The 26,447-nt window shown below is 43.7% G+C and overlaps 1 protein-coding gene across 2 annotated transcripts in view; it reads left to right on the top strand.

The window, feature by feature from the left end:
- The first annotated feature begins 631 nt into the window (after window positions 1-631).
- The window catches only part of LOC106582348 (adenylate cyclase type 5), a 132,499-nt gene continuing 106,683 nt past the window's right edge, over window positions 632-26,447 (top strand). For both annotated transcript variants that reach the window (XM_014165372.2, XM_014165371.2), the window contains exon 1: window positions 632-2,883. In XM_014165372.2, the coding sequence (XP_014020847.1) occupies window positions 1,933-2,883 (951 nt within the window). In that variant the 5' untranslated portion in view covers window positions 632-1,932. The remainder of the gene's footprint in view (window positions 2,884-26,447) is intronic.

The raw sequence follows: 26,447 nt of genomic DNA, 5'->3' as shown, positions 1-26,447 counted from the left end.
TTGCGGAATTTAGATCGAGATGTGGTTTCAAGACGTTAAACCTATGTAACCCTATGTTCATATCATTACTATCATGGACTATATTATGAGTTGAAATGATAACTGAGAGAGAACAAGTCTGGAAAGTTATTAGAATAAAGATTTCGCCCCACCATACTGCTCAACTTGTCTATATCTCACTAACTCAACAAATACCTTGGCCATTTGACTCAAGAATGGCATTGACTTGCAAGGTACTGGGCTGTCAACTGAAATTTATAGCAGTCTCCTCCAGGCTTTGGTCTAGAGACCATAAAAGGAAAATGTCCCTTGGTTGCCAGGGTGGCAGAAGTAACACCCAAAATCAATTAGGTCTGCTGCACAGGTCACAGCAAAAGACACAATTGTCTTCTATTTTCTTATCAATATACCCCACCAAATAAGCTACATAGGGGTCCAGCAGAACTTTGGGGGTTTAATTTGCTTTCGCTCGAGGTCCAGCTGTGGTCACAGACCCGCCGATTTATCGAAACGCGGGAGACCGCGTAGGAGTCGCGTCTCCAACTGACACGGTCGAAAGCCAATGAAAAGCTTCAAAGTGAAAGTCATACTCTTGCATATCCAATGGGAATGAGCAAAAGGCCGACTTTCGGAATCCGATTTGGTAGAATGGCAACCCAACAACAACGAGCAGTAAACCGATGATGCCTGCCTGATTGATCGCCTACAACCACAATGCATGACTCCATATCATACCCTGCAGGGATTGCGCGCAGAAAAAACAATAATTCCGGTCAATCGGTCTGAATACTTTACGTTCGACGTTGCAGGAATCCAAATAGGGGACGGAACTAGGACCAAATGCTGCGGTTTCGTTGGGTGATGTGTTCTGCATGAATCGTATGGATCAAAACTGGATTGAGTCTTCAGGGATTTAGCAGTTTGTCATACTATGCAGTCATAGGCTAATACCGATGAGAACCGTTTTTTGGACGTGGGTGTGTGGAGTCTTCCTCTCCTCCGCTCGGCAAAGAAAGCGCGCGAGGGTCGTGCTGTGACGGTTTCGTAATTTACATTTAATTTGCATTTTAGTAATTTAGCAGATGCTCTTATCCAGAGCGATGTACAGTAGTGAGTGGATACATTTTCATATTAATTGTAAGGATGTAACCATCCAAGCATCGACAAGGCTGCAATGAGATGTACAGGTGTACGACTTCTAGCACTGGATGAGACGCTCAACTAATGTAGCCTAGACGTCAATATGGGATGGTCCCCCACAACATCACATTTTTTATTTTCATTATTTAAAAAAAATAAAGTGTTTGAGCAACATATTCGCAACGTAATAGATGTTTGTATGACCAACTATTGGAGTTGTGTAACGTTTTAATGCCATGGCCTATATAACAACATTCGGCAACATTTCTGCATACAGAGCTTCATGTTTGGATTATAATTAATTAAAACGAACTTCTCCTGGAAATATATTATCCACCAGAGTTGCGTTTGTTGTTACCGTATATCTCCCAGGTGACCTTTCTTCCTATTTCATTGATTCTAAGTGATTTTCAGAGCATTTTACCATCTGCTGCCAAATTTATCCCAAGTCATGAATAGGCCTATGCATCACATTTTCAAAAGTGTCCTAGACACACATTTGTTCTACCATAGTGGACTTTTAACTGGACACATTTAATTGACTTTAACGTCCTCTGATTGTTACCTTACCTCTAGAATTAACTCGTCACTGATTTTCCAGGCGTTTCATAGGAGACCTGCCGCTGAAAAAAACATTGTAACAATGTAACAAATGTAACAAAATTGTAACAAGAACAATAGCCTAATTCTTAAAAAGGTTAGGGTCGAGTTGGCTTTCATAAGAAACTTTAAGCAGGCACGTGTGTGGTCCTGTGCGTTGCTTTTTCTATTATTTTTTATCTGAGAAATATCATGTCCCGATCTAACAGTGTTAGCCCGCCCGGTGTCGGTGCGCCTGGGCTGAGGGGAGGGACTGAACTGAGATCAGCTTGGGGCGAGTCTGAGTCTATTGCCAACGGATGCCCATACTCGGCTGGATCTCCGAGCAAAAATCTCGCCCGTTCGAACAGCAGATGGACTGAAGGAGATGATGATCCCGACCGACAGCCCAGACCAGGACGAGCCACGACAATGGTTAGCAGGGTCAGTTTTAGGTCTAGATCTGCGTGGCAAGAGCATGGCACTGGAGAGGAGAGCCGAAACAACAACCGATCGTCCCCTAAACACGCAGATGGAGCCGGGGAAGTGAGACCCAAGTCGGTGGAGTTGGGCTTGGAGGACCGTAGAGTGAAAGGCACCAAACCCGAGGAGGAGGAACTCATGCCCGAAGTTCACTTTTCCATGGTCGCGTGCTGCAGCAGCATGATGCAGATTTTCAGATCCAAGAAATTCCAATCGGAGAAGTTGGAGAGGCTGTACCAGCGTTACTTTTTCCGGCTCAACCAGAGCAGTTTGACTATGCTCATGGCCGTTTTGGTGCTCCTGTGCGCGGTCATGCTGACATTCCATTGCGCAGGGGGAGGATGCCGGATAGCTTACGTTGTGGTCTTTTCCTTGGCCATCTTACTTATCCTCATCTTGATAGTGGTGTGCAATCGGAACGGGTTTCATCAGGATCACATGTGGATAGTCTGCTATCTGGTCATTCTAGTCGTGCTGGTATTACAAGTGATCGGGGTCCTCCTCGTACATCCGCAAAGTGCCTCTGAGGGAATTTGGTGGACAGTGTTTTTTATCCATGTCATTTACACGCTGCTCCCGGTTCGGATGCGGGCTGCCGTTATCACTGGAGTTATACTGTCTGCCATCCATGTGGTCGGGTCTTGGAAGTTAAACGAAAAGGATGCCTTTGTATGGAAGCAGGTAAGTCCTGTTTTATAAAGTTCTTATTACTCATGAATAAATTGATACATGTGAAAGTAACTTTACGCATGGATTAGTCTACCAAATATTTTTAGTTTCAAGATGGATTTTGGGAGGTGCCTTCCATCAAGTGGCAATGTTATTACGCCAGGTTGGAGCATAATTGCTGAGTCAAAGGCCTATTTTATTGCAAATAATTCAATTTCTCATAATTGACCAAATACTCATTAGGAAATACAGGAATGCAATGTCTCTTTTTATTGCTAGTACTATTGTTTCCCACATTCAATGCTTTTCACTGGTTAATAGACAGTGACTTATAAAGGTGCTGAGTTTGTCTTGAGGTGCTGCTGATGCTTGTTGCTACGGAAACGGTCTCGATTGACCATTGCTCAGTTCCCTAGTTGTTATCATGGAGAAGACCATTAGCAAAAGCATCCATTTAATATTAGATTGTGAAAAAAACACGTATAAGAAGCCAATCAGAGCGCACTGGGTAAAACGGAAGTTTTAAGAATTTAGGTAAAATAACAGTTCTAGAAGAAGTTCTAGAATTATGAGGCAGAATGGAGATGATAGTGCTGCCACAGATGAGCATCCTCCTGAAGTCACAGTGTTTACTGTTTAGGGTTTGTATACTTCAGAAGAATTGGGATGGAAACATGGGGTTATTTTGTTATTGAGATTTTGCAAAGGAATGGTCTATAGAGAAATAACAGTTATATGCTGTTTTGGTTTCATTGTGTTGTATTATGTTCCTAATAAAATGTTGAGGCCCATGGCTCTATTTTATTCATTTTAAAAACTTTGACCATCGGAGCTCAGAGCTCTTGATTTGTAAAACTCCATGCGTGTCATCTCTCATTCCCCTCTTATTATTCGGCTTCCTATTGATCATTTGGCGTTTTGATGATATACTTAATCATTTTTATTTGTTTATTTAACCTTATTTAACTAGGCAAGTCAGTTAAGAACAAATTGTTATTTACAATGATGGCCAAACCCTAACCCGGATGACACTGGGCCAATTGTGCGCCGCCCTATTGGACTCCCAATCACGGCCGATTGTGATACAGCCTGCAATCAAACCAGGGTCTGTAGTGACGCCTTTGGCACTGAAATGCAGTGCCTTAGACCGCTGTGCCACTTGGGGGCCCTTTGTATCATTGCGTCTGTCCTATTGAAATGTGAATTGCTTTACAATAAACTAGGCCTATATAGATTGTGTCTGAGGGAGGGGAAATGTTGAAATACTCAACATAATGTTTGGCTCGGCTACTTAAATTACTTAGGATGTTTGTAAGCGATAAGACATTTTTAGTATCAAGTTCAGAATGTCCATAACTATGTCAGAAGGAACTTGTGTTTGAGAGCCCCCCCAGATCATGTATATGTGCTCTGTATAATATCCCCAAAACAATTCAGGAGACTAAGGGTGCATCCCAAATGGCAGTATCCCCTATATAGTGCACCACATTTAACCTGGACATATAGGACTCTGGTTAAAAGTAGTGCACTAGGGAATAGGATGCTTTTTGGGTCTTTGGGGGGTCTCTCTCTCTCTCTCTCTCTCTCTCTACTACATATAAAGATGAGCTCTTCCAAAGAACTGCTGTTTTACAAACCTGTGGAATGGAAAGATTTCATCAGTCCCCTATTGAAATTTAAGGGCTTGTAAATGAATTATTGAGCAAGTGAAAAAAGAACTCAAACTTAAAAGCAAGACTCCACACAATACCACCTCTTTCCCATAGGCTACAATGGATCAGTTGTGTGTTGTGCTCCAACACAGCATTCTAGATCAGTCTAATCCCCTTTCTTTGTCTTTTGATTATATCAGTCAGAGAGTTTGTGATACAGACATGTGACCCCTATATCTAAGTGTGGGAACAGAGTGCTGTATTTGTTTCTCTTTCCTCACGATCCTGTTGTTTTTACTATATCAGATCTCCCCCTGTTTAAATAGGTCCCAGCAGCTCTCCACTGTTGAGCTGTATGTTTATGTAAGCTCCCCAGATGATGCTTCTATCAGGAGTGGTCACATGAATTAGCCCAAGGCACAAAATAACCATGCTGACTGAGTCTTGGCTTGAGATGGTGGCTTTGTATTTTGTGTATGTGCACTGTACTCCAGATGCCTGCAGGGATGACCCGCTCCTTCCTTAAACCACAGTGAGGAAACTTGAACTGTCTAAAAGTTGACAATACAAGAAAAACATTTATAAACCTGGTAGTTTGGATATCAAATCAAATCAAATGTATTTATGTAGCCCTTCTTACATCAGCTGATATCTCAAAGTGCTGTACAGAAACCCAGCCTAAAACCCCAAACAGAAAGTAATACAGGTGGAGAAGCACGGTGGCTAGGAAAAACTCCCTAGAAAGGCTACTGGATGCTTATTGGCTAAAATCACCATGAATATGACTTTTAGCCTTTTCACCTTGATAAAATGGCTACATCGACAATAGTTTGACATGCTTCAATATAGTGTTGACTATCTCTTCTATCCATCTATGAAGGGTTAATTCCTGGTTTGACAGGAGTTTCTATCTTTTAAGGAAGGAGGAGACTGCCCTGCTCCTCCCAAGCCCTAGGGAGTTTACACCTGCAGTACCTTCCATATCACCTGGCTTGTCTCTGGCAGACAGTGCCACTGTCCCTGGCCCTGCCTCGCCTGGCTGGAGAGGGGCCTTCAGAGGGGGGACGTCCCGTCAGGTGACACACAGCACAGAATGAACCAGCCAGGGCTGTGTGGCAGTTAGCCAGCTCACTCCTCTTCTCCTCTGCTCCCTTTGCTTTAAGTCAATGTGGATGGAGAAAAACGTGGTTCTAGTGCTAATCAGATAAATTGACGTGCTGTACCAAAATGAACGAATGGCTAGAGTCAACGCAATCGTGCATTAGATGACACATTTTTAGAACTATTTTCAAAATGTCAAGTACCGTAATTTCCGGACTATAAGCTGCAACATTTTTCCCACGCTTTTAACCTCGCGGCTTAAACAATGACGCGGCTAATATATGGATTTTTCCCGCTTTCAAATTTTTTTATCTCCAAAAAACACATTCTGTGACGTGCTCAGTTTTTTGGCGGCATGAAGCTTTCATTAGACCAATGAAATTGCCGAACGGGTTAATGAGTCGATGATAAGACGTTGGAAACAGCAGCGTGAGGAATTGACTCAGTGCAAAAAGACAACTAAAGCTTACTGCAAATTTTGTATTTTTTGTTACAAGCCGCGTTTCGTTAAAGCCTATTTATTTTTGTTACAAGCCGTGTTTCGTTAAACTTCTTACATCTAGACGTTCCGCTAGCGGAACACCGCTCTAATATCCAATGATAGGGCGTGGCGCGAAATACAAACTCCTCGAAAATCTGAAAACTTCAATTTTTCAAACATATGACTATTTTACACCATTTTAAAGACAAGACTCTCCTTTATCTAACCACACTGTCCAATTTCAAAAAGGCTTTACAATGAAAGCAAAACATTAGATTATGTCAGGAGAGTACCCAGCCAGAAATAATCAGACACCCATTTTTCAAGCTAGCATATAATGTCACAAAAACCAAAACCACAGCTAAATGCAGCACTAACCTTTGATGATCTTCATCAGATGACACTCCTAGGACATTATGTTATACAATACATGCATGTTTTGTTCAATCAAGTTCATATTTATATCAAAAACCAGCTTTTTACATTAGCATGTGACGTTCAGAACTAGCATTCCCACCGAACACTTCCGGTGAATTTACTAAATTACTCACGATAAACGTTCACAAAAAACATAACAATTATTTTAAGAATTATAGATACAGAACTCCTTTATGCAATCGCGGTGTCCGATTTTAAAATAGCTTTTCGGTGAAAGCACATTTTGCAATATTCTGAGTAGATAGCCCGGCCATCACAGGCTAGCTATTTTGACACCCACCAAGTTTGGTACTCACCAAACTCAGATTTACTATAAGAAAAATTGGATTACCTTTGCTGTTCTTCGTCAGAATGCACTCCCAGGACTTCTACTTCAACAACAAATGTTGGTTTGGTTCCAAATAATCCATAGTTATATCCAAATAGCGGCGTTTTGTTCATGCGTTCAAGACACTATCCGAAGGGTAACGAAGGGTGACGCGCCTGCGCGTATCGTGACAAAAAAATTCAAAATATTCGATTACCGTACTTCGAAGCATGTCAAACGCTGTTTAAAATCAATTTTTTGCGATTTTTCTCGTAAAATAGCGATAATATTCCAACCGGGAGTCGTTGTTTTTGTTCAAAGACTGAAAATGTAAAATGGACTCTTCACGTGCACACGCGCACCCGTCTCATTGTTCTCAGATTGACCACTATCCAAATGTGCTACTGTTTTTCAGCCAGGGACTGCAGAGTCATCATTCAACATTTTGGCGCCTTCTGAGAGCCTATGGGAGCCTTAGAAAGTGTCACATTACAGCAGAGATCCTCTGTTTTCAATAAAGAGGCTAAAGAAGGCCAAGAAATGGTCAGAGAGGGCACTTCCTGTTTGGAATCTTCTCAGGTTTTGGCCTGCCATATGAGTTCTGTTATACTCACAGACACCATTCAAACAGTTTTAGAAACTTTAGGGTGTTTTCTATCCAAATCAAAAAATTATATGCATATTCTAGTTTCTGGGCAGGAGTAATAAACAGATTAAATTGGGTACGTTTTTTATCCGGCCGTGAAAATACTGCCCCCTATCCATAACAGGTTAAAGCCTGTGTAAAGTTCATTTGTTTCAATGTAGCGGTAGGCACCTGCGGCTTATAGACATGTGCGGCTTATTTATGTTCAAAATAATATTTTTTTTCAAATTCAGTGGGTGCGGCTTATATTCAGGTGCTCTCAGTAGTCCGGAAATTACGGTACTATAAAACGTTCATTTTTCACATTCTATTTAGTACACTAGTATGTGTATTCGGAAAGGGATCTTATGTTACACAAATATAATATAATATACACAAATATAATATATACTTTTTTTATACTAATCCAATCTGTACGTGGTTGGATTTATAGCAACCGTTAGTCAGGTAGTTGTTCCAGTTAACATGGTGTTGGTAGTCTTCATGTGCTGTATTTCCTTCCCTACTCTGTCAGGCATTCTAAATGCAAGTTTTGAGAGATGTAAAAGTTCTGGTCATCTTCCATTACGTTGTCACGGCTTTCTAAAGGATCGGACCAACACGCAGCGTGTTCGTAGTTCCACATCTTTTTATTAATCGTGAAACTAAATCCAATACACCAACCACTTTAAATAACAAAAACAACAAAGCCGTAACGCAGAGCAGGCAAACACTACTCACAAATTAACAACCCACACATGGAAAACAGGCTACCTAAGTATGGCTTCCAATCAGAGACAACGATAGACAGCTGCCTCTGATTGGAAACCATACCTGGCCAACGCATAGAAAAGGAAAACATAGAAATAGAAATCTAGAAACCCCACAATGAAACAGAAACCCCAAAACACACCCAAAACACCCCCCTGTCACGCCCTGACCACTCTACTATGGAAAATGACCTCTTACAAGGGTCAGGACGTGACATACGTTGGCTTCCAACAGAGATTGAATATCACATTGCAAACCACCATAATGTGACACATTAATAAATATTCAAATAAAACTTTACACCTTTATAACTCAAAGGAAGTAAATTGAAAGGTAAGTGTACTCTGCTGTAGTTGATTGTTAATTCAAAACAACACAGAAAAGTGTAAAATGGTAAGGTAGTTAATTAAAAACAACAAATATATCATTTTAATTAACTCCAAAATATCAACACCATGACCAGAGTTGTTTTAACACAAAATGGGGGTCAAATAGTGTTGCATTTGACTCCATGGTAGTAAATTCTTCCAATTTGACTGTGTAGGTGAGCGGGCTCAAGTCTCTCCTGGCTCCCCTCCAGCTGTAACCAGGTTTGCGGCCACTGTAATTGAATTCCCCTGCGCCGTAACGTGAATCTCCCCCGACAGATCTGCTATTAATTTGCCTCTGAGATTCAACCCCCATGGAAGCATTTAACCACCTCCTGAGTACTGGAGTATGTGCACTCTAGAACGAGCCCTCGCTGAAAGTGGTCCGGGGACTGAGACTCTGAATCACCTGGCAGCTACTACCATAGACTGTTCAAGGCACTTAAATATTTTGGCACACATACTGTACACAATCCATGTCTCAAGTTCCTCAAGGCTTACATTTTTTTTTTACCTGTCTCCTCCCCCTCATCTACACTAACTGAAGTGGATTTAACAAGTGACATCAATCAGGAATCATAGCTTTCAGCTGGATTCACATGGTCAGTCTATGTCATGGAAAAATCAGGTGTTCTTAATGTTTTGTACTCTCAGTGTATACTATACAGTATGTTTAAGCAATCTGGCAGCCCCAATCTCCCTATTGTGTTTGTCCATGTCCAGGTGTATTCTATCAGAACAGTTTGGTTTTTGGTTGATTCCCGTGACCACATGTACAATGAGGTGTGTACAAGTAAAAAGGGAAGTCACATTTTGTGGAAAAGTGGTTATGGTCAAAAAGGGTTAGGGTCAAAAGGGGTTAGGGTCAAAAGGGGTTAGGGTCAAAAAGGGGTTAGGGTCAAAAGGGGTTAGGGTCATAAAGGGTTAGGGTCAAAAGGGGTTAGGGTCAAAAAGGGTTAGGGTCAAAAAGGGTTAGGGTCAAAAGGGGTTAGGGTCAAAAAGGGTTAGGGTCAAAAGGGGTTAGGGTCAAAAGGGGTTAGGGTCATAAAGGGTTAGGGTCAAAAAGGGTTAGGGTCAAAAAGGGTTAGAGTCAAAATGGGTAGGGTCAAAAGGGGTTAGGGTCAAAAGGGGTTAGGGTCAAAAGGGGTTTGGGTCAAAAAGGGTTAGGGTCAAAAGGGGTTAGGGTCAAAAAGGGTTTGGGTCAAAAAAGGTTAGGGTCAAAAAGTGTTTGGGTTAAAAATGGTTAGGGTCAAAAGTTAGCCCAGTAGATAGGTGTATTTCACATGCGTTTCGAGTTGATCTTGAGGACCAAACGTCATCATCCCCATCACCTCTCAGAAACCACTTTGGCTGTGACCCCCCCCCCACCCCCCACCGTAGATCCTGCATGCACACTGCTTCCAGTATCTTAGCAACAGAAGCACTTTATCACAACACAACACCATCCAGAACCTCTTAGAGAGATCTTCCCTGCAAGAAGACCTCTGTCTTTTCATCTCTTCACCCTTCATCCTGCCGCTGAGTGTACACTGGCATCCCAAATTGAACCCTATTCCTTATTTAGTGCACTTTTGTGAACTTCATAGGTAATAGGGTGCCATTTGGGACAAAGACTACAGATGGAGGCTCAAATTGGAGATAATTGGGAAACAGATGGCCTCCAGTGTTATTTGATTTACTTTACCCTAACCTAACCTCCCCTCCTACCTCCTTTTATCTTCTAGTATCATGTTAGTTTTTATTACGGAGGTTTTAGGTGTAGAACGTTGATCCAGTCAATATCACATGCAACAGGATCTCTTATGATCTCTTAGCTACCCCTTTGCCGTTGCATTTCTATTCCTCTACTCTTCAGAATTCTCACTGGCCAAAGACACAAAGCAAAGCCTTTAGCTCTGTCCAAATGTTGTCCTCAGGTTTACACGTTATTGATGACTTTATTTACCCCCTTTATTAACGTTCCACTGTGAACAACATGGACGTGATTAAGCCTAATCATTACAGAGGAGGCACCATGGCCCAGTCCACACCTGCTAGATAAAAACAATTCATAAATACCAGAAAGAGAGGATAATAACAACAGAAAGAGACCCATGTATACTGCTTTGAGAAACTGTTGGACAGGGAGACCTTTTTTTGATAATCACAGCAGCTGAGCAGCACCTCTCCTCCCTCTCACCCATCCCTCCCTCCTTCCATACCCTACCCTACCCCGCCAGTCCCTCCCGCCTCTCCTCCCTCCCTCCCTCCCTCCATCCCATCCCTCCCTCCCTCCCTCCTACCCTACCCCGCCAGTCCCTCCCTCCTCTCCTCCATCCCTCCCTCCATCCCATCCCATCTCGCCCTCCTAGTGCTGAGTGAATAGTGCTTTTTGAGGTCGGTTCGGTTTCGGTTCGATCATTAAAAAATAATCACCGTTTTCTATTTCGGTTTCGATTATTTTTTTAAACATTAAATGCACTATGCATTATGTGGGTTGAACGCTGTAACAACACAGAATAAAACAATTAATACAAGTCCCATGATGGTGGTGACTGCCCATTACTGCGTATTACTTACAGTATTAACCATCATTTACTTTAATAAAATATTTCAGTTGTTGTGTGTATTACATTTGTTTTATTTGATTACTTTATTATTTCATTCCAAGTCATCATCTCATCTCTATAGAGCTGCTGGCTATTCTGTCTGACAAAATCACAATTTTAGTTCTTTAAAGTAAATAAGGAATACTTTTATGACTGCTGAATACCAACTATCAATCACTTAGATCATGTATTTTCAGGTAGAGATACCTCACAAAGCAAATGCTCTCGATCCCTCTCGATCGCGCAATGGATTATGGTCATTGTTGTTAATTACCACGTGTAGTGGTGATTGCCTATGAAAAGCCACTGGCACAGGAGAGCCGTCCATAACACGTTAACAAGAATCAGCTTTCCAAACGTTACTCTTTTCGGGTGAAGTTCCCAGTTATTGCGCATATATAATATAAATAGCTCTAATGCACATATTCCTATAGAAAAGGTGAAGGGAGATGGATTCTATAAGCTGTGATAAGGTAAGAACTGTATGCCCTCTCCTCTCATCTGTGCTAACCCTTCCTGGTCATCTGTGCTAACCCTTCCTGGTCATCTGTGCTAACCCTTCCTGGTCATCTGTGCTAACCCTTCCTGGTCATCTGTGCTAACCATTCCTGGTCATCTGTGCTAATCATTCCTGGTCATCTGTGCTAACCCTTCCTGGTCATCTGTGCTAACCCTTCCTGGTCATCTGTGCTAACCCTTCCTGGTCATCTGTGCTAACCATTCCTGGTCATCTGTGCTAACCCTTCCTGGTCATCTGTGCTAACCATTCCTGGTCATCTGTGCTAATCATTCCTGGTCATCTGTGCTAACCATTCCGGGTCATCTGTGCTAACCCTTCCTGGTCACCTGTGCTACCTATACACATGTGACCAGTGACCCATGACCCCAGCATATTGTGCCCTCTACTGTAGAAAACAAGTTAAAATAACTATTAATGGGCTTGATCTAATTTATCTCTGGAGAAATGCACAATGTGGCCATTGAGCTCACAAAAAGAAAGAAAGAAATGGAATCAAAATATTTGATCCACATTGGTCAGTTAGTTGTTTAAAAAATGAGAAATAACCGACATTTCGGTTAATCGCTCAGCACTATCCTCCCTCCCTCCCTTCATCCCTCCCTCCCTCCCTTTATCCCTCCCCCACCAGTCCCTTCTTATTGCATCCACCTCACTGCTTTCCTTTCTCACCCAAGTCACTTCGTGTCTCTCTCTCGTCTCCCACACAAACCTCCTCCTCATCAACCTCTCGGTTGCTCTGTTGTTAGTCAGGAGAGTGAATAGTGCCATAGAAATGGAATCCTTCCGTATGGAATTCTATAGGGATTCTATTTCTATGAATAGTGCCCTGTCCATGGCCTGTGCCCCAGCCCTTGTCTAAGTGGAAATGGCTTCGGTTGGCTATTTCAGTGTAAACGTTATCAGCACAACTCCCCTTTTTAAACACCTTGATGTCAATCCGTGTCAAAGCCTGGTGTGATTTTTATCCTCTATGGCCGCCACACTCAACTGGCGGACTGTGGGTCCCTGACTAAACAATAAATAAATACTGTATATGAAGGGTTTATTTCCAAAATGCTATATCCATGTTTTTTCACCAGAAATGATTGCTTATGGGTACCTTCACTGGCGTACAGGACACCCCCGCAGACCCACGTGTGTGTGTGTGTGTGTGTGTGTGTGTGTGTGTGTGTGTGTGTGTGTGTGTGTGTGTGTGTGTGTGTGTGTGTGTGTGTGGGGTGGGGGGGGCTTGTCATCGATGCTTGTTTTCTAAAATGTAATAAATTATTTTGACAGTAACCCTCCAAAAAGTATTTCCTAAGCATTTTTTATTTCCATATGTACTAGGAAGCTAAGTGTTTGTTTCTTGGGATTCAGGACTGTGACTGAAAAAGTGCCTCAGGCCTTGAAAAAGAAAAACATTTAACTGATTGAACGTATAAGGAGATATCAGTGAACAAATGCTGTGATCAAAGCTACGACGGCGCCAGTGCAATGAGTGGAGTTAACTCCGGTGTTTAAAAGTGCATATCAGACACAGAGTCCAATGCTTCTTAGGCAGTTCTTTATGAATTTTAGTTTAGAAAATGATCTCTCCATAGAAGCAACAGTTAGAGGGATGATAAATACAACTTGACTGCCGTAGCAACATCAAGGAAACAGAAGGAAGTGGTGCTTCAAATACAGCAGTTCTGCAACATATTTAATTGAGCCTCTCAAACAATTAACCAGCTAAATTAGCTAGCTAGTTCACTTGAGCCTACTAGGCTACATATTGGACTTCAATCGTCTCAGGCCAGTGGCACAATATATGAATTTATGGTCAGATTAGAATTGGCTTCATAATCATTGGCCTGTACACAGAATTAAGTAAAAACCACAAGTCCAAATCCACATCTCCATCCATGGCTTTGGAAAGGGCTAATTTAGCAAGCTAGCTACTGCAGGACATCAACACAAGCAGACCAGAAACAGACACATTTTTCTGTCAGTGATGAGGTTTTGCTTAGGATGTGATTTGATTGGTGTGAAGCCAAATACAAACTGGCCTTTCTTGGGGGACGTTTTGCTGCGACAGCTCAGCTCAACACTGATTGGCTAATGTTTTAATAATTTTTTTATCAAGTGAGGCCAAATGTGTCATGCCTGCTCCCGCTCCTCCTCCCTGGATGACAATGTCATCCGCAAATCACACCCATACTATCACACCTCCTCCTCCATGCTTGATGGTGGGAGCCACACATACGGAGATCATCTGTTCACCTACTCTGCATCTCACAAAGACACGGCGGTTGGAACCAAAAATCTTACATTTGGACTCATCAGACTAAAGGACAGATTTCCACCGGTCTAATGTCTATTGCTTGTGTTTCTTGGCACAAGCAAGTCTCTTCTTCTTATTGGTGTCCTTTAGTATTGGTTTCTTTGCAGCAATTCGACCTTGAAGGCCTGATTCACGCAGTCTCCTCTGAACAGTTGATGTTGAGATGAGTCTGTTGCTTGAACTCTGTGAAGCATTTATTTGGACTGCAATTTGAGGTGCAGTTAATTGCCAATTTCTGAGGCTGGTAAATCTAATGAACTTATCCTCTGCAGCAGAGGTAACTCTTCCTTTCCTGTGGCGGTCCTCTTGAGAGCCAGTTTCATCATAGTGCTTGATGGTTTTTGCAACTGCACTTAAAGAAACTTTAAAAGTTCTTGACATTTACCGCATTGACTGACCTTCATGTGTTAAAGTAATGATGAACTGTCATCTCTCTTTGCTTATCTGAGCTGTTCTTGCCATAATATGGACTTGGTCTTTTACCCCCCCCCTCCCCAAAATAAAAAATAGAAAATATTATTCTTCACTATTATACAAAACCCTGGACTGGTACTGTACATATAGACATATAGAAAATGTGTAAAATTCAAGGAAATTAGCTTTAAAACTGCAACATTTTCTCTCCGCCAACAAGAGGGGTGTGAACAGTTTTAACATTTAGACGTTGCATGGGTTGGGAGGAGGGGATTTGATACTACGCCGATAAATGAGAATATGCATCTGGACCTTTGTCATTTAGGACATTTGTGTGACCTGACCTTCATAAATAATACTTAAGTTCCCCTGCTCTATGTTATGGGGGGAATGGGAGATAAACATACAAAAGCAAAGTTCAAAAGTTCAAGATTAGAACTCAAAAGGTCGGTGTACCGAACACAGATTAGAGAATTTTATTTTTAGACTTAATCTGTGTCCAGGAAGCCAGCCCCGATTGTATAAAATAGTATTATGAAATCAAATCAAATTGTATTGGTCGTGTCCACATATTTTCCGGATTATATTGCGGGTGTAGTGAAATGCTTGTGTTCCTAGCTCCAACAGTGTAGTAATACCTAACAATACAGGAAAATCCACCAAATAAAAAGAAAGGAATTAAGAAATATAAAAATATTAGCATGAGCAATGTCAGAGTCCGGAATATAAATATACACAGAGTGCACCAAACATTATGAACACCTGCTCTTTCCATGATATAGACTGACCAGGCTAATCCAGGTGAAAGCTATCATCCCTTATTGATGTCACTTGTTAAATTCACTTCAATCAGTGTAGATGAAGGGGAGGAGACAGGTTAAATAAGGATTTTTAAGCCATAAGACAATTGAGACATGGATTGTGTGTGTGTGCCATTCAGAGGGTGAATGGGCAAGACAAAAGATTTTAAGTGCCTTTGAACGAGTTATGGTAGTAGGTGCCAGGCATACCGTTTTTTGTCAAGAACTGCAACGCTGCTTGGTTTTTCAGTTTCCCATTTGTATCACCCCCTAAAGGACATCCAGCCAACTTGACACAACTGTGGGAAGCATTGGAGTCAACATGGGCCAGCATCCCTGTGGAATGATTTTGACACCATGAAGAGTCCATGCCCCGACGAATTGAGTCAGTTCTGAGGACAAAGGGTAGTCGCCTAGTATCAGTGACTAAAGTACTGGGCGGAGGTACTGGGCGGAGGCCGGCTGGTGGCGACTATTTAACAATCTTGTGGCCTGGAGATCCCATCTTTGATGCACCTGTACTGTCGCCGCCTTCTAGGTGGTAGTAGGGTAAACAGGCTGGGTCTTGGGTGGCTGAGGTTCTTGATTATCTTCTTGGCCTTCCTGTCACACCGGGTGCTGTTGATGTATTGGAGGGTAGGAAGTGTGCCCCCGGTGATTCTTTGGGCTGACCGCACCACCCTCTGGAGGGCCCTGCGGTTGCGGACGGTGCACCACTACCAGGCGGTGATACAGCCAGACAGGATGCTCTCAATGGTGCATCTGTAGAAGTTTGTGATGGTTTTCGGGGCCAAGACAAATTTCTTCAGCCTCCTGAAGATTCAGAGGCGCTGTTACGCCTTCTTCACCACACTCTCTGTGTGGACGGACTATTTCAGGTTGTCAGTCATGTGCACGCCGAGGATCTTGGAAGCTTTTCACGATCTCCAATGCGGCCCCGTCCATGTGGATGTCTCCTGAAGTCCATGAATATCTCCTGGCACCACTCTGCCAGGGCTCCCACCTCCTCCCTGTAGACTGTTTCGTCATTGTTGGTAATCAGGCCTACCACTGTTGTGTCGTCTGCAAACTTGATGATTGGGCTGGAGACCAGCGTGGCCATGCAGTCATGGGTGAACAGGGAGTACAGGAGGGGGCTGAGCCTGTACCCTTGTGAGGTACCTGTGTCGAGGATCAGCATAGCAGAGGTGTTGTTGCCTAACTCACCACTAGGACCCAGTTGAACAGGACGGGGTTCAGACCCAGGGCCCTGAGCTTAGTGATGAACTTGAAGGGCACTATGGTGTTGAAGACTGAGCTGTAGTCAATGAACAGCATTGCGTCAACAGTGCATCTGTTGGGGCGGTACGCAGATTTTAGTGGGTCTAGAGTATTGGGTAAAGTGAAGGTGATATGATACTTAACTAGCCTCTCAAAGCACTTCATGATGACAGAAGTGAGTGCTACGGGGCGATAGTAATTTAGTTAAGTTACCTTTGCTTTTTTAGGTACAGGAACAATGGTGGACATCTTGAAGCAGACTGGGATAGGGAAAGAATGAATATGTCCGTAAACACTCCAGCCAGCTGGTCTGCACATGGTCTGAGAACGCGGCTAGGGATGCCGTCTGGGCCAGCAGCCTTGGAAGGGTTAACATGCTTAAATGTGTTACTCACGTCGGCCATGGAGAACGAGAGCTCTCAGTCACTATGTTTTCCTCGAGGCGGGCGAAGTCGGTGTTTAGCTTGTCTGGGAGCAAGGCATTGGTGTCCGCGACATGGCTGCTTTTCCCTTTATAATCCATGATTGTCTGGAGTCCCTGCCACATACGTCTTGTTTCTGAGCCATATCAGAAGTCACAGCTAGGTAAAACATTTAGCAAAGGACATTTTCCATTCAAAAAATCACAGTGTATTATTCTTAACTCATATGAAATTATTGCATTTGACAGATACCTTATTGTAGCTTGTATTGGACAGTGGTTTCTTCACGATTGTTGACTTGCTCTTTTATGAAGAAAAAAAAAAAAAGTACAATACTTTCTCCATATTTGTAATTGGCTGTAATTTAGAAAAGACACGGGCTGCTGGACCATTAAACCTGTTGGAAATGTTCCACTCTTATGAGCCTTTTGTGTGGATTTCTGGATTACCTCTTTGCGACACCATTTAATTAAACTTTTCTGGCTTTGGTTAAGGCCAGTTGGCATGTTTTACCATGCAGTGCTATCAGCATTTTAGGTATGTGTGTGGGTGTGTGTGATAAGCACAATATAATAAGCACAACGGATAAGTAACGTCATGCTTGGGGTATTCCTGCTCCTTGATGCACGAGGAATCTCTTTTTCCCCACATTCTAGAACGGTTGATTGAACATTCTTTCTCTTTAGACTAAATAAAGATAGTGCTCGCTTTACACAGTGCTCACTTTACTCAGTGCTCACTTTACTGAGTGTTCACTTTACACAGTGCTCACTTTACACAGTGCTCACTTTACTGAGTGTTCACTTTACACAGTGCTCACTTTACACAGTGCTCACTTAGAAGCAATCTGTATTTAAATGTGTTTAATTGCTGCAATAAGCTTTTAGGATGCAACACAAGTTAGGCAAAGTGTGGATGTGTATGTCTGCATATCAAAAGTTATATCATATGCATAGAGAATGTGCAACATCTTTTGAGAAACATATTGAGAGAGATATTCATATTCCTCCTCCCTCTTCTCATTGTTGTTTTCGGGACATGAATTGGCATGAGGGATGCTACGCTGTGTGCTAAATTAGGGTTGGCCTCTGAGCAACACAGACAAATGAAGCCTGTGGCTGGAAACTGGCCAGAGCTTCTCTCTTTGTCCCTGATGATCTGGCAGTTAGCATGGAAGATAACAAACGCCTCATCGATTTTTGGTTTCACTGTAGATTTTTTTGTTCTCCAATGGCTTTTTTTCTCTCCTGAAACTTGAATCGATTAGTCAAACTGTCTGTTAGGTTGAGATCCCAATAAGAACCTTATTCATTCTCATTTCTACCAGAGCTCTCATCCTTGGGTAACATATGCTTTAGTGTCACCAATAGGAGTGAGGAAGTAGTGAGGAGGAAGGAGACTCCAGAGAGACAAGGGCATCATCCATGTTGTCGTCAACTGATTCACCTGTGTCATATCATGTGTTGATTCAAATCAACACAGTACAGTACTGGGTAATAATATATGGGTTGTCATGTAACCCCAACACCCCAGGCATTGTTGGCTGGAAACAACTGGATTGCTCCATCACTTCACACTGTATTGTACCACAATGCCATAGAATGTATAGAAAGCACATTTGGCCCAGCCATGACCTCTGTGTAACCCTTAGTGTTTACCCCTGACATGATTGTCCATCCACACTGTGTTGACATTGAAGCTGAATCGTGGTGTGAAAATAGCATGTGTTAGGCTGAGCTCCTCTCCTCTCTCCAGGAAAAGAAATGTGTTATCCATTATATGGTGCCTGCCAGGCAAATGAACCATCCTCTGCCCTGTCTGGTATTCAAATTCATTTCTAGCCATTCTGAGTTTGTCTACTTGAGTTTGTCTACTTGAGTTTGTCTTGCCTCAATACAAAGCTTTAGCCTATCACTGGTGCTAGACACAAACACAAAGGAAATTGATCTATGTCAAATACTTACAGCCAAATCAAATGTTATTGATCATTTTTCTTCAAGCTTATGTTCACTACAAGCAGAAGCGTTAACGTCCCCCTTAGCTGACTGTGTTTCTTAGTATTTACAAGTGTTCTGGAAATAATAATAATAGTGAAGAACTTCTTCATTCCCATGTCCATCAAATACCTAAACCGCAATAAGTTAGCTGAGCTGTGTTAGTACGCCACTGACAGGATGTAAGGGAAATGTGCAATATGTATTCTTTTTTTTATTTAACTAGGCAAGTCAGTTAGGAACAAATTCTTATTTACAATGACAGCCTACTGGGGAACAGTGGGTTATCTGCCTTGTTCAGGGGTTTTACCTCATCAGCTCGGGGATTCGATCCAGCAACCTTTCGGTTACTGGCCCAACACTCTAACCACTAGGTTACCTGCCGCCTCATTATGTATGTCAGGGGTAACATGCAATGTATTATGTTGAGTGTGTAATGTACACTGTCTATTTTGTATACAGCAGTACTGTGTGTCTAAGACAATTTCCCCTTGAGGACATTAAAGTCCGTCCTATCCTGTACTTTCCTAGTATGACTCGGTTATAGCAAGAGTAAACTCTGGAGAACCTGGCATACTCCAATTGGGTTGTTTGGCTCTGTCACCTCCTTGCGATTTGTACTAATCTTAAAAGATGCCATAAAAACACCCCCACAGAAAAACCTTCTCCCACAGAACAGATGTAGGTTGTTAGGCTGCGTTTACACAGGCAGCCCAATTCTGATCTTTTTTTCTCTCATTTGTCTTTTGACCGATCAGATAAGCTCTGAAAATGAAAAGATGTGAAAAGATCTGATGTGATTGGTAAAACGATCAATTAGTGGAAATATATCAGAATTGGGCTGTCTGTGTAAACGCAGCCTAACAACCAGCATCTGTTCTGTGGGCGAAACCTTTTCTGTGGAGTTGTTTTTATAGCATCTTTTAAGAGTAGTACAAGAACAGATGCAGATGTTAGTAATCGACTTTGGTGCAAGACAAGTGACTCCCAAACAAATGTTGAATCTGATCTGAGACAGATTGACCAAATTACCATTTGAGACGGGTGATTGTATGCATTTTCCTCGTTGAGCAGACCTTGGGAGTGAGGACGCTGCTTGAAACCGAAACCTCTTGGTGCTCAATTACTTTTTTTGACATTTTATCTAAGCCATCAGATTTATCATCCAGTCAGTGGACTGTCTTGTGTTCCGTTCCGTCACGGTCGCTGAGAGAGAGAGCACAATGCAGAACAGAGAGGGAGAGAGAGAGAGACATAGTTTAAGAGAGAGGGAGAGAGAGAGAGAGAGGGAGAGAGAGAGATAGAGCAACAATATGTAAGAGAGAGTGAGAGAGAGAGAGAGAGAGAGAGAGAGAGAGAGAGAGAGAGAGACATAGTGTAAGAGAGAGGGAGAGAGAGAGATAGAGAGACATAGTGTAAGAGAGAGAGAGCGAGAGAGAGCGATAGAGAGACATAGTGTACGAGAGAGAGAGAGAGAGAGAGGGGCAGTGTAAGAGAGAGGGAAAGACATAGTGTGAGAGAGAGAGAGAGAGAGTTATAGAGAGAGACAGTGGAAGAGAGAGAGAGAGACAAACCTTGACAAAGTACAGGCTCAGTGAGCACAGCCTTGCCATTGAGAAGGGTAGACAGGAAAATCTGGCTCCCTGTAGAGGAAAGGCTGTGCATCCACTGCACAACAGCAGAACCTGAGACAGATGCTCACTTGTGACTCTCATAAAGAGGGGCGTGTCTGTAGAAGGGTTCATCTCCCACTCCGGGGTAATGTGATGGGCTGTCACTAATGTGATGGGCTGTTAACTAGGTGTTCCACAGGGTTCATTGGCCAATTCATTGAAAACGTTGGCTTGCTTACATAGAGCCGGTACAACCCGTTTGCTGAAATGGGTGCAAGAGGGAAGTTCCTAACGTGGGCGTATATCCGTGGCTATAAACCAACGACTGTAAAAAAAAAACATAACATAGTCTACCTATCGCTCCTGGAATCTATTTGGCCTGGTCAGAATCAGCTGCCAAGGGCTGCTTGAATGCAGAGGGGAGACTATGTTGTGATGTTGTTTCTTTGCATTTCCGTCTTGCTCTAGTATACTGGGGTGTTGGCAGCTACATAGGCTATTCTTGTTGAGCTGTTAACGTTTTATCCACAACTCTCTGTCCATCGCCGTTGTAATCTACTGGGAAGCTAGCTGAGGAACGCTCAACTTCGTTCTCTAATATCAAGGTGGAGTTGAGTATTGGTAATAGGTCACAGGATTTTCTAGCAACAACATTGAGTCACCATTCTTGTAAGAATGTCAATTCAGAAAACGCTTACCTGTACCTATGTTTATCCTGTAAAACTGAGGTCATTCCGCGGGGTTCTGAAAGTCATACTTTAAATAAAAACTTTGATTGAATGCAACCACCAACTTTTTCCACATTTTTTCATTACAATAACAAAATAGTCAGTGATAACTGTGACTAATATTAACATGATTATGTCCATAGAGTGAAATGCCATATCATCTATTTGGAGAACATGCAAATTTTGCGTGACTTTCTTCCTTCTGTATTCTTTCCTTTATTTTCACCCTAATTGGTAGTTACAGTCTTGTCCCATCGCTGCAACTCCCGTGCAGACTCAGGAGAGGCAAAGGTCGAGAGCCGTGCGTCCTCTGAAACACGACCCCGTCAAGCCACACTGCTTCTTGACACAATGCCCACTTAACCAGGAAGCCAGCCACACCAATGTGTCGGAGGAAACGCCTTACTCCTGGCGACCGTGTCAGCGTGCACTGCACCCTGCCCGCCACAGGAGTCACTAGAGCGTGATGGAACAAGGACAACCCAGCTGGCCAAACCCTTCCCTAACCAGGACGATGCTGAGCCAATTGTGTGCCGCCCCATGGGTCTCCTGGTCGCATTCCGGCTGCAACACAGCCTGGGATCGAACCAGGATCTGTAGTGACACAGCTAGCACTGCGATGCAGTGCCTTAGACCGCTGCGGCACTCGGGAGGCCGATGTATATTCCTTTTCCTCAGTGTTTGTGCTGCTATATCAACATCTGTTTAAACCATTATTCATCATAGCTGATTGATGGTGAGAGGGAGGGCTGGATGGAGCGTGGGGAATTCATAAAGCAAAATAACAATAATAACAATAATTAGCTGGAATAGTGCACTAACTTTGACCAGAGACCTATGGGCCCTGAGGGCTCTGGTCAAAAGTAGTGCTCTATATAGGAAAAAGGGTCCCATTTGGGACATAGCATAGTCTCCCACTGATCAAATCAAATCAAATGTATTTATAAAGCCCTTCTTACATCAGCTGATATCTCAAAGTGCTGTACAGAAACCCAGCCTAAAACCCCAAACAGCAAGCAATGCAGGTGTAGAAGCACTGATAGGACCCATAGTCTCCCACTGATAGGACCCATAGTCGCCCACTGATAGGACCCATAGTCTCCCACTGATAGGACCCATAGTCTCCCACTGATAGGACCCATAGTCTCCCACTGATAGGACCCATAGTCTCCCACTTATTGTTCCATAGGGTTTCTCTGGAGGGTTCCTTGTTAATAAGCCTTGATGAATGAATCAGTGGTTTAATAAGAGCTGTGTCCTCTGTTGTCCTAGCTTTGTCCTTGATCTGATTCTACTGTCATTCACAGCCAGGCAGAGCATAACCTAACTTAGAACCTAACCTTTCTTTCTGGTCCTGCGAGAAAAAAAAAACTGTCGGGGAGGTTATTTTCTGTACTGTTGAATCCAGTAAATGTGGAGGAGGAGATAAGATGGAGTGTCGCCTTGTTAACGCCCAAAAGTGGAACTCCTCCACAGGCTATTTCCATTTCCCCTGAAAACTGGATGTATCCGGTTGTTCAGAACACAGAGGGTGGGCAGAGCAGATAGGATACTTCCTCTTGATGACATGTTGTGGAGGTGACCTCTGGTTGGGGGATTATTGCAGCGTTCTTTCTAGACAAAAGTATTCTGTCTTCCTCTGTGTTCGCTTTAGCCTAAAGCGACAAGAGAGCAGGGACATGAGACACGTTTAGGTAGTTAATCGGCCCAAGACAGCAGTGCCCCAGCCCTCTCCCCCCTCTTCCCTCACTGTAAACCCCAATGTGCTGTCATTACTCAAAACTTTCGAGGAACGTATTGCACTATATGCACTACATGACCAAAAGTATGTGGACGCCTGCTCGTCGAACATTTCATTGCAAAGTCATGGGCATTAATGGACTTGGTCCCCCCTTTACTGCTATAACAGTCCACTATTCTGGGAAGGCTTTCCACTAGATGTTGGAACATTGCTGCGGGGACTTGCTTCCATTCAGCCACAAGAGCATTAGTGAGGTCGGGTACTGATGTTGGGCGATTAGGCCTGGCTCGCTGTCGGCGTTCCAGTTCCTCCCAAAGGTGTTGGATTGGGTTGAGGTCAGGGCTCTTCCAGATCTTATGACGCTGCCACGTTGAAAGTCACTGAGCTCTTCAGTAAGGCCATTCTACTGTCAATGGAGACTGCATGGCTGTGTGCTCGATTTTATACACCTGTCAGCAACAGGTGAGGCTGAAATGGCCGAATCCACTCATTTGAAGGGGTGTCTACATACTTTTGGTCATGTAGTGTATATCTGAGTACAGTTACATAAAGTGATTCTGTAGTCATTATTCAATCTGATAGAGTCACTGTGACCCTGTATGGGGTCCAGATTGGAGTTGTATCAGCTTGACATTTTTTATTAACACCTCCAATATAATTTCTCAGTGCGCCTTGCCTTTTCGAGTGAATTGTAGAGTTACCACCCATGACTGTATTTGTTAGTGACAGAGACATGGTTATTGAATTAGTTCATTTTCAGTCCTATGGCCTTCACCAAGTGAGTTCCTAGGCGAATGTTATCGTTATAATTAAACTCTTTGTGACAATACATTACATATTTCATAAAGCCTTATTTTGAGGCCTAGCTTCACCTCAATACAGTGGTCTAAAACTCATGGTTTACAGGCCACATCAGGTCTGCTAGTAGGGTGGCAAAATTCCAGTAACTTTCCCCAAATATTTTATTTTTTACTGGTTTAAGGATTTCCAGGAATCTTCCAGCAAGGATTTCTGGAACCTTGCAAAGTGATGTGTAAAATGTGTATCCACCCACAACCGGCATTCATGACTGCCGGGGTTAGGAACAGTGGGAGGACACTACCTATGTCATTTAATCTGGAACAACCATTTCAGTAACGGGTGCAAAAATTCTAAATTAACGATTGGATTAATTTAGAAAAATGTATGTTATTTATCTTTGTGTAGCATTGTAAGGGCTGTCTTCAGGAATGGACCAAAATGCAGCGGAGTTAGTATTCATCTTTCAATTTAATTAGAAAGAACACTATAACAAACAAAACAAGGAAACTGACAGCCAACAGTCCTGTCAGGTGCAAACACACTAAACAAGAAACAATTACCCACAAACCCCAGTGACAAACAACTCCTACATATGTGACTCCCAATCAGGAACAACGATTCCCAGCTGTTCCTGATCAGGAGTCACAAGACACACACCAGACTGCCACGTCCTGACCCCCAAACTACTACACCAGCTCCATCTGCTGGTCAGGACGTGACAGTACCCCCCCCTCAAGGTGCAGACCCCAGAATGCACCTAACCACAACAACAAAAAACCACCAACAAACAAAATCCCCAACAAAACCCTAAAACAGTAACCCTAAACAATAAGGGAGGGAAGGGAGGGTGGCTGCCGTCAACGACGGCACTGTGCTACACCCTCCCTCCCCAACCCACCTATCCTGGAGGCGGCTCAGGCTCTGGCCGTTCCAGGCAGTCGGGGCAGTCTGGCAGCTCGGGACAGTCGGGGCAGTCTGGCAGCTCGGGACAGTCGGGGCAGTCCGGCAGCTCGGGGCAGTCTGGCCACTCCGGCAGTTCAGGGCAGTCTGGCCACTCCGGCAGTTCAGGGCAGTCTGGCCACTCCGGCAGTTCAGGGCAGTCTGGCCACTCCGGCAGTTCAGGGCAGTCTGGCCACTCCGGCAGTTCAGCGCAGTCTGGCCACTCCGGCAGTTCAGCGCAGTCTGGCCACTCCGGCAGTTCAGCGCAGTCTGGCCACTCCGGCAGTTCAGCGCAGTCTGGCCACTCCGGCAGTTCAGCGCAGTCTGGCCACTCCGGCAGTTCAGCGCAGTCTGGCCACTCCGGCAGTTCAGCGCAGTCTGGCCTCTCTGGCGACTGTTGACTGGCGGGCAGCTCTGACGACTGTTGACTGGCGGGCAGCTCTGACGACGACTGTTGACTGGCGGGCAGCTCTGACGACGACTGTTGACTGGCGGGCAGCTCTGACGACGACTGTTGACTGGCGGGCAGCTCTGACGACGACTGTTGACTGGCGGGCAGCTCTGACGACGACTGTTGACTGGCGGGCAGCTCTGACGACGACTGTTGACTGGCGGGCAGCTCTGACGACGACTGTTGACTGGCGGGCAGCTCTGACGACGACTGTTGACTGGCGGGCAGCTCTGACGACGACTGTTGACTGGCGGGCAGCTCTGACGACGACTGTTGACTGGCGGGCAGCTCTGACGACGACTGTTGACTGGCGGGCAGCTCTGACGACGACTGTTGACTGGCGGGCAGCTCTGACGACGACTGTTGACTGGCGGGCAGCTCTGACGACGACTGTTGACTGGCGGGCAGCTCTGACGACGACTGTTGACTGGCGAGGCTGGGTTGACACACTAGACTCCTTGTGCGTGGTGCTGGTAGTACCAGATTGCGAACACGCACCTCCATGCTAGTGCGGGGAGCTGGCCTGGGGCTCCATTCTTGCCCCGCAAAACTCCCCTTGTGCCCCCCCCTAAAAATTTCTTGGGGGTGCCTCCCGGTCTCCCTTACCTCGCCAGCCTTCTTCCGCTGCTTGGTCCTTTGTTGGTGGGTAATTCTGTAAGGGCTGTCTTCAGGAATGGACCAAAATGCAGCGGAGTTAGTATTCATCTTTCAATTTAATTAGAAAGAACACTATAACAAACAAAACAAGGAAACTGACAGCCAACAGTTCTGTCAGGTGCAAACACACTAAACAAGAAACAATTACCCACAAACCCCAGTGACAAACAACTCCTACATATGTGACTCCCAATCAGGAACAACGATTCCCAGCTGTTCCTGATCAGGAGTCACAAGACACACACCAGACTGCCACGTCCTGACACCCAAACTACTACACCAGCTCCATCTGCTGGTCAGGACGTGACAAGCATAAGATTAATCAATCAATCACTTAATTTACATGTAAAAACACATATGAAAAAAAATGAACCTGCAGTAGAGCATGCTGAGAAAAAAGTGAATTTATTATCATAACTTTAAAAAATTTAGTTGGTGTGACTCCTCATTTAGTTTTGAGTCAGTACTAAAAACATTTTAAATAATAATGACTTTCCATTGACTTTGAGTTCAACTTACTAGAAGTATTTGAGTACAAAATGCCTTGGGGTTTGCAGTGTAGTTGGTCTTTATCTGATCATTATTCTTTCCACCCAGATGGCG

The sequence above is a fragment of the Salmo salar genome, chromosome ssa21 (genome assembly GCF_905237065.1).
Source record: "Salmo salar chromosome ssa21, Ssal_v3.1, whole genome shotgun sequence".
Taxonomy (NCBI): Eukaryota; Metazoa; Chordata; class Actinopteri; order Salmoniformes; family Salmonidae; genus Salmo; species Salmo salar.
This window is presented reverse-complemented; position numbering and strand designations above follow the sequence as displayed.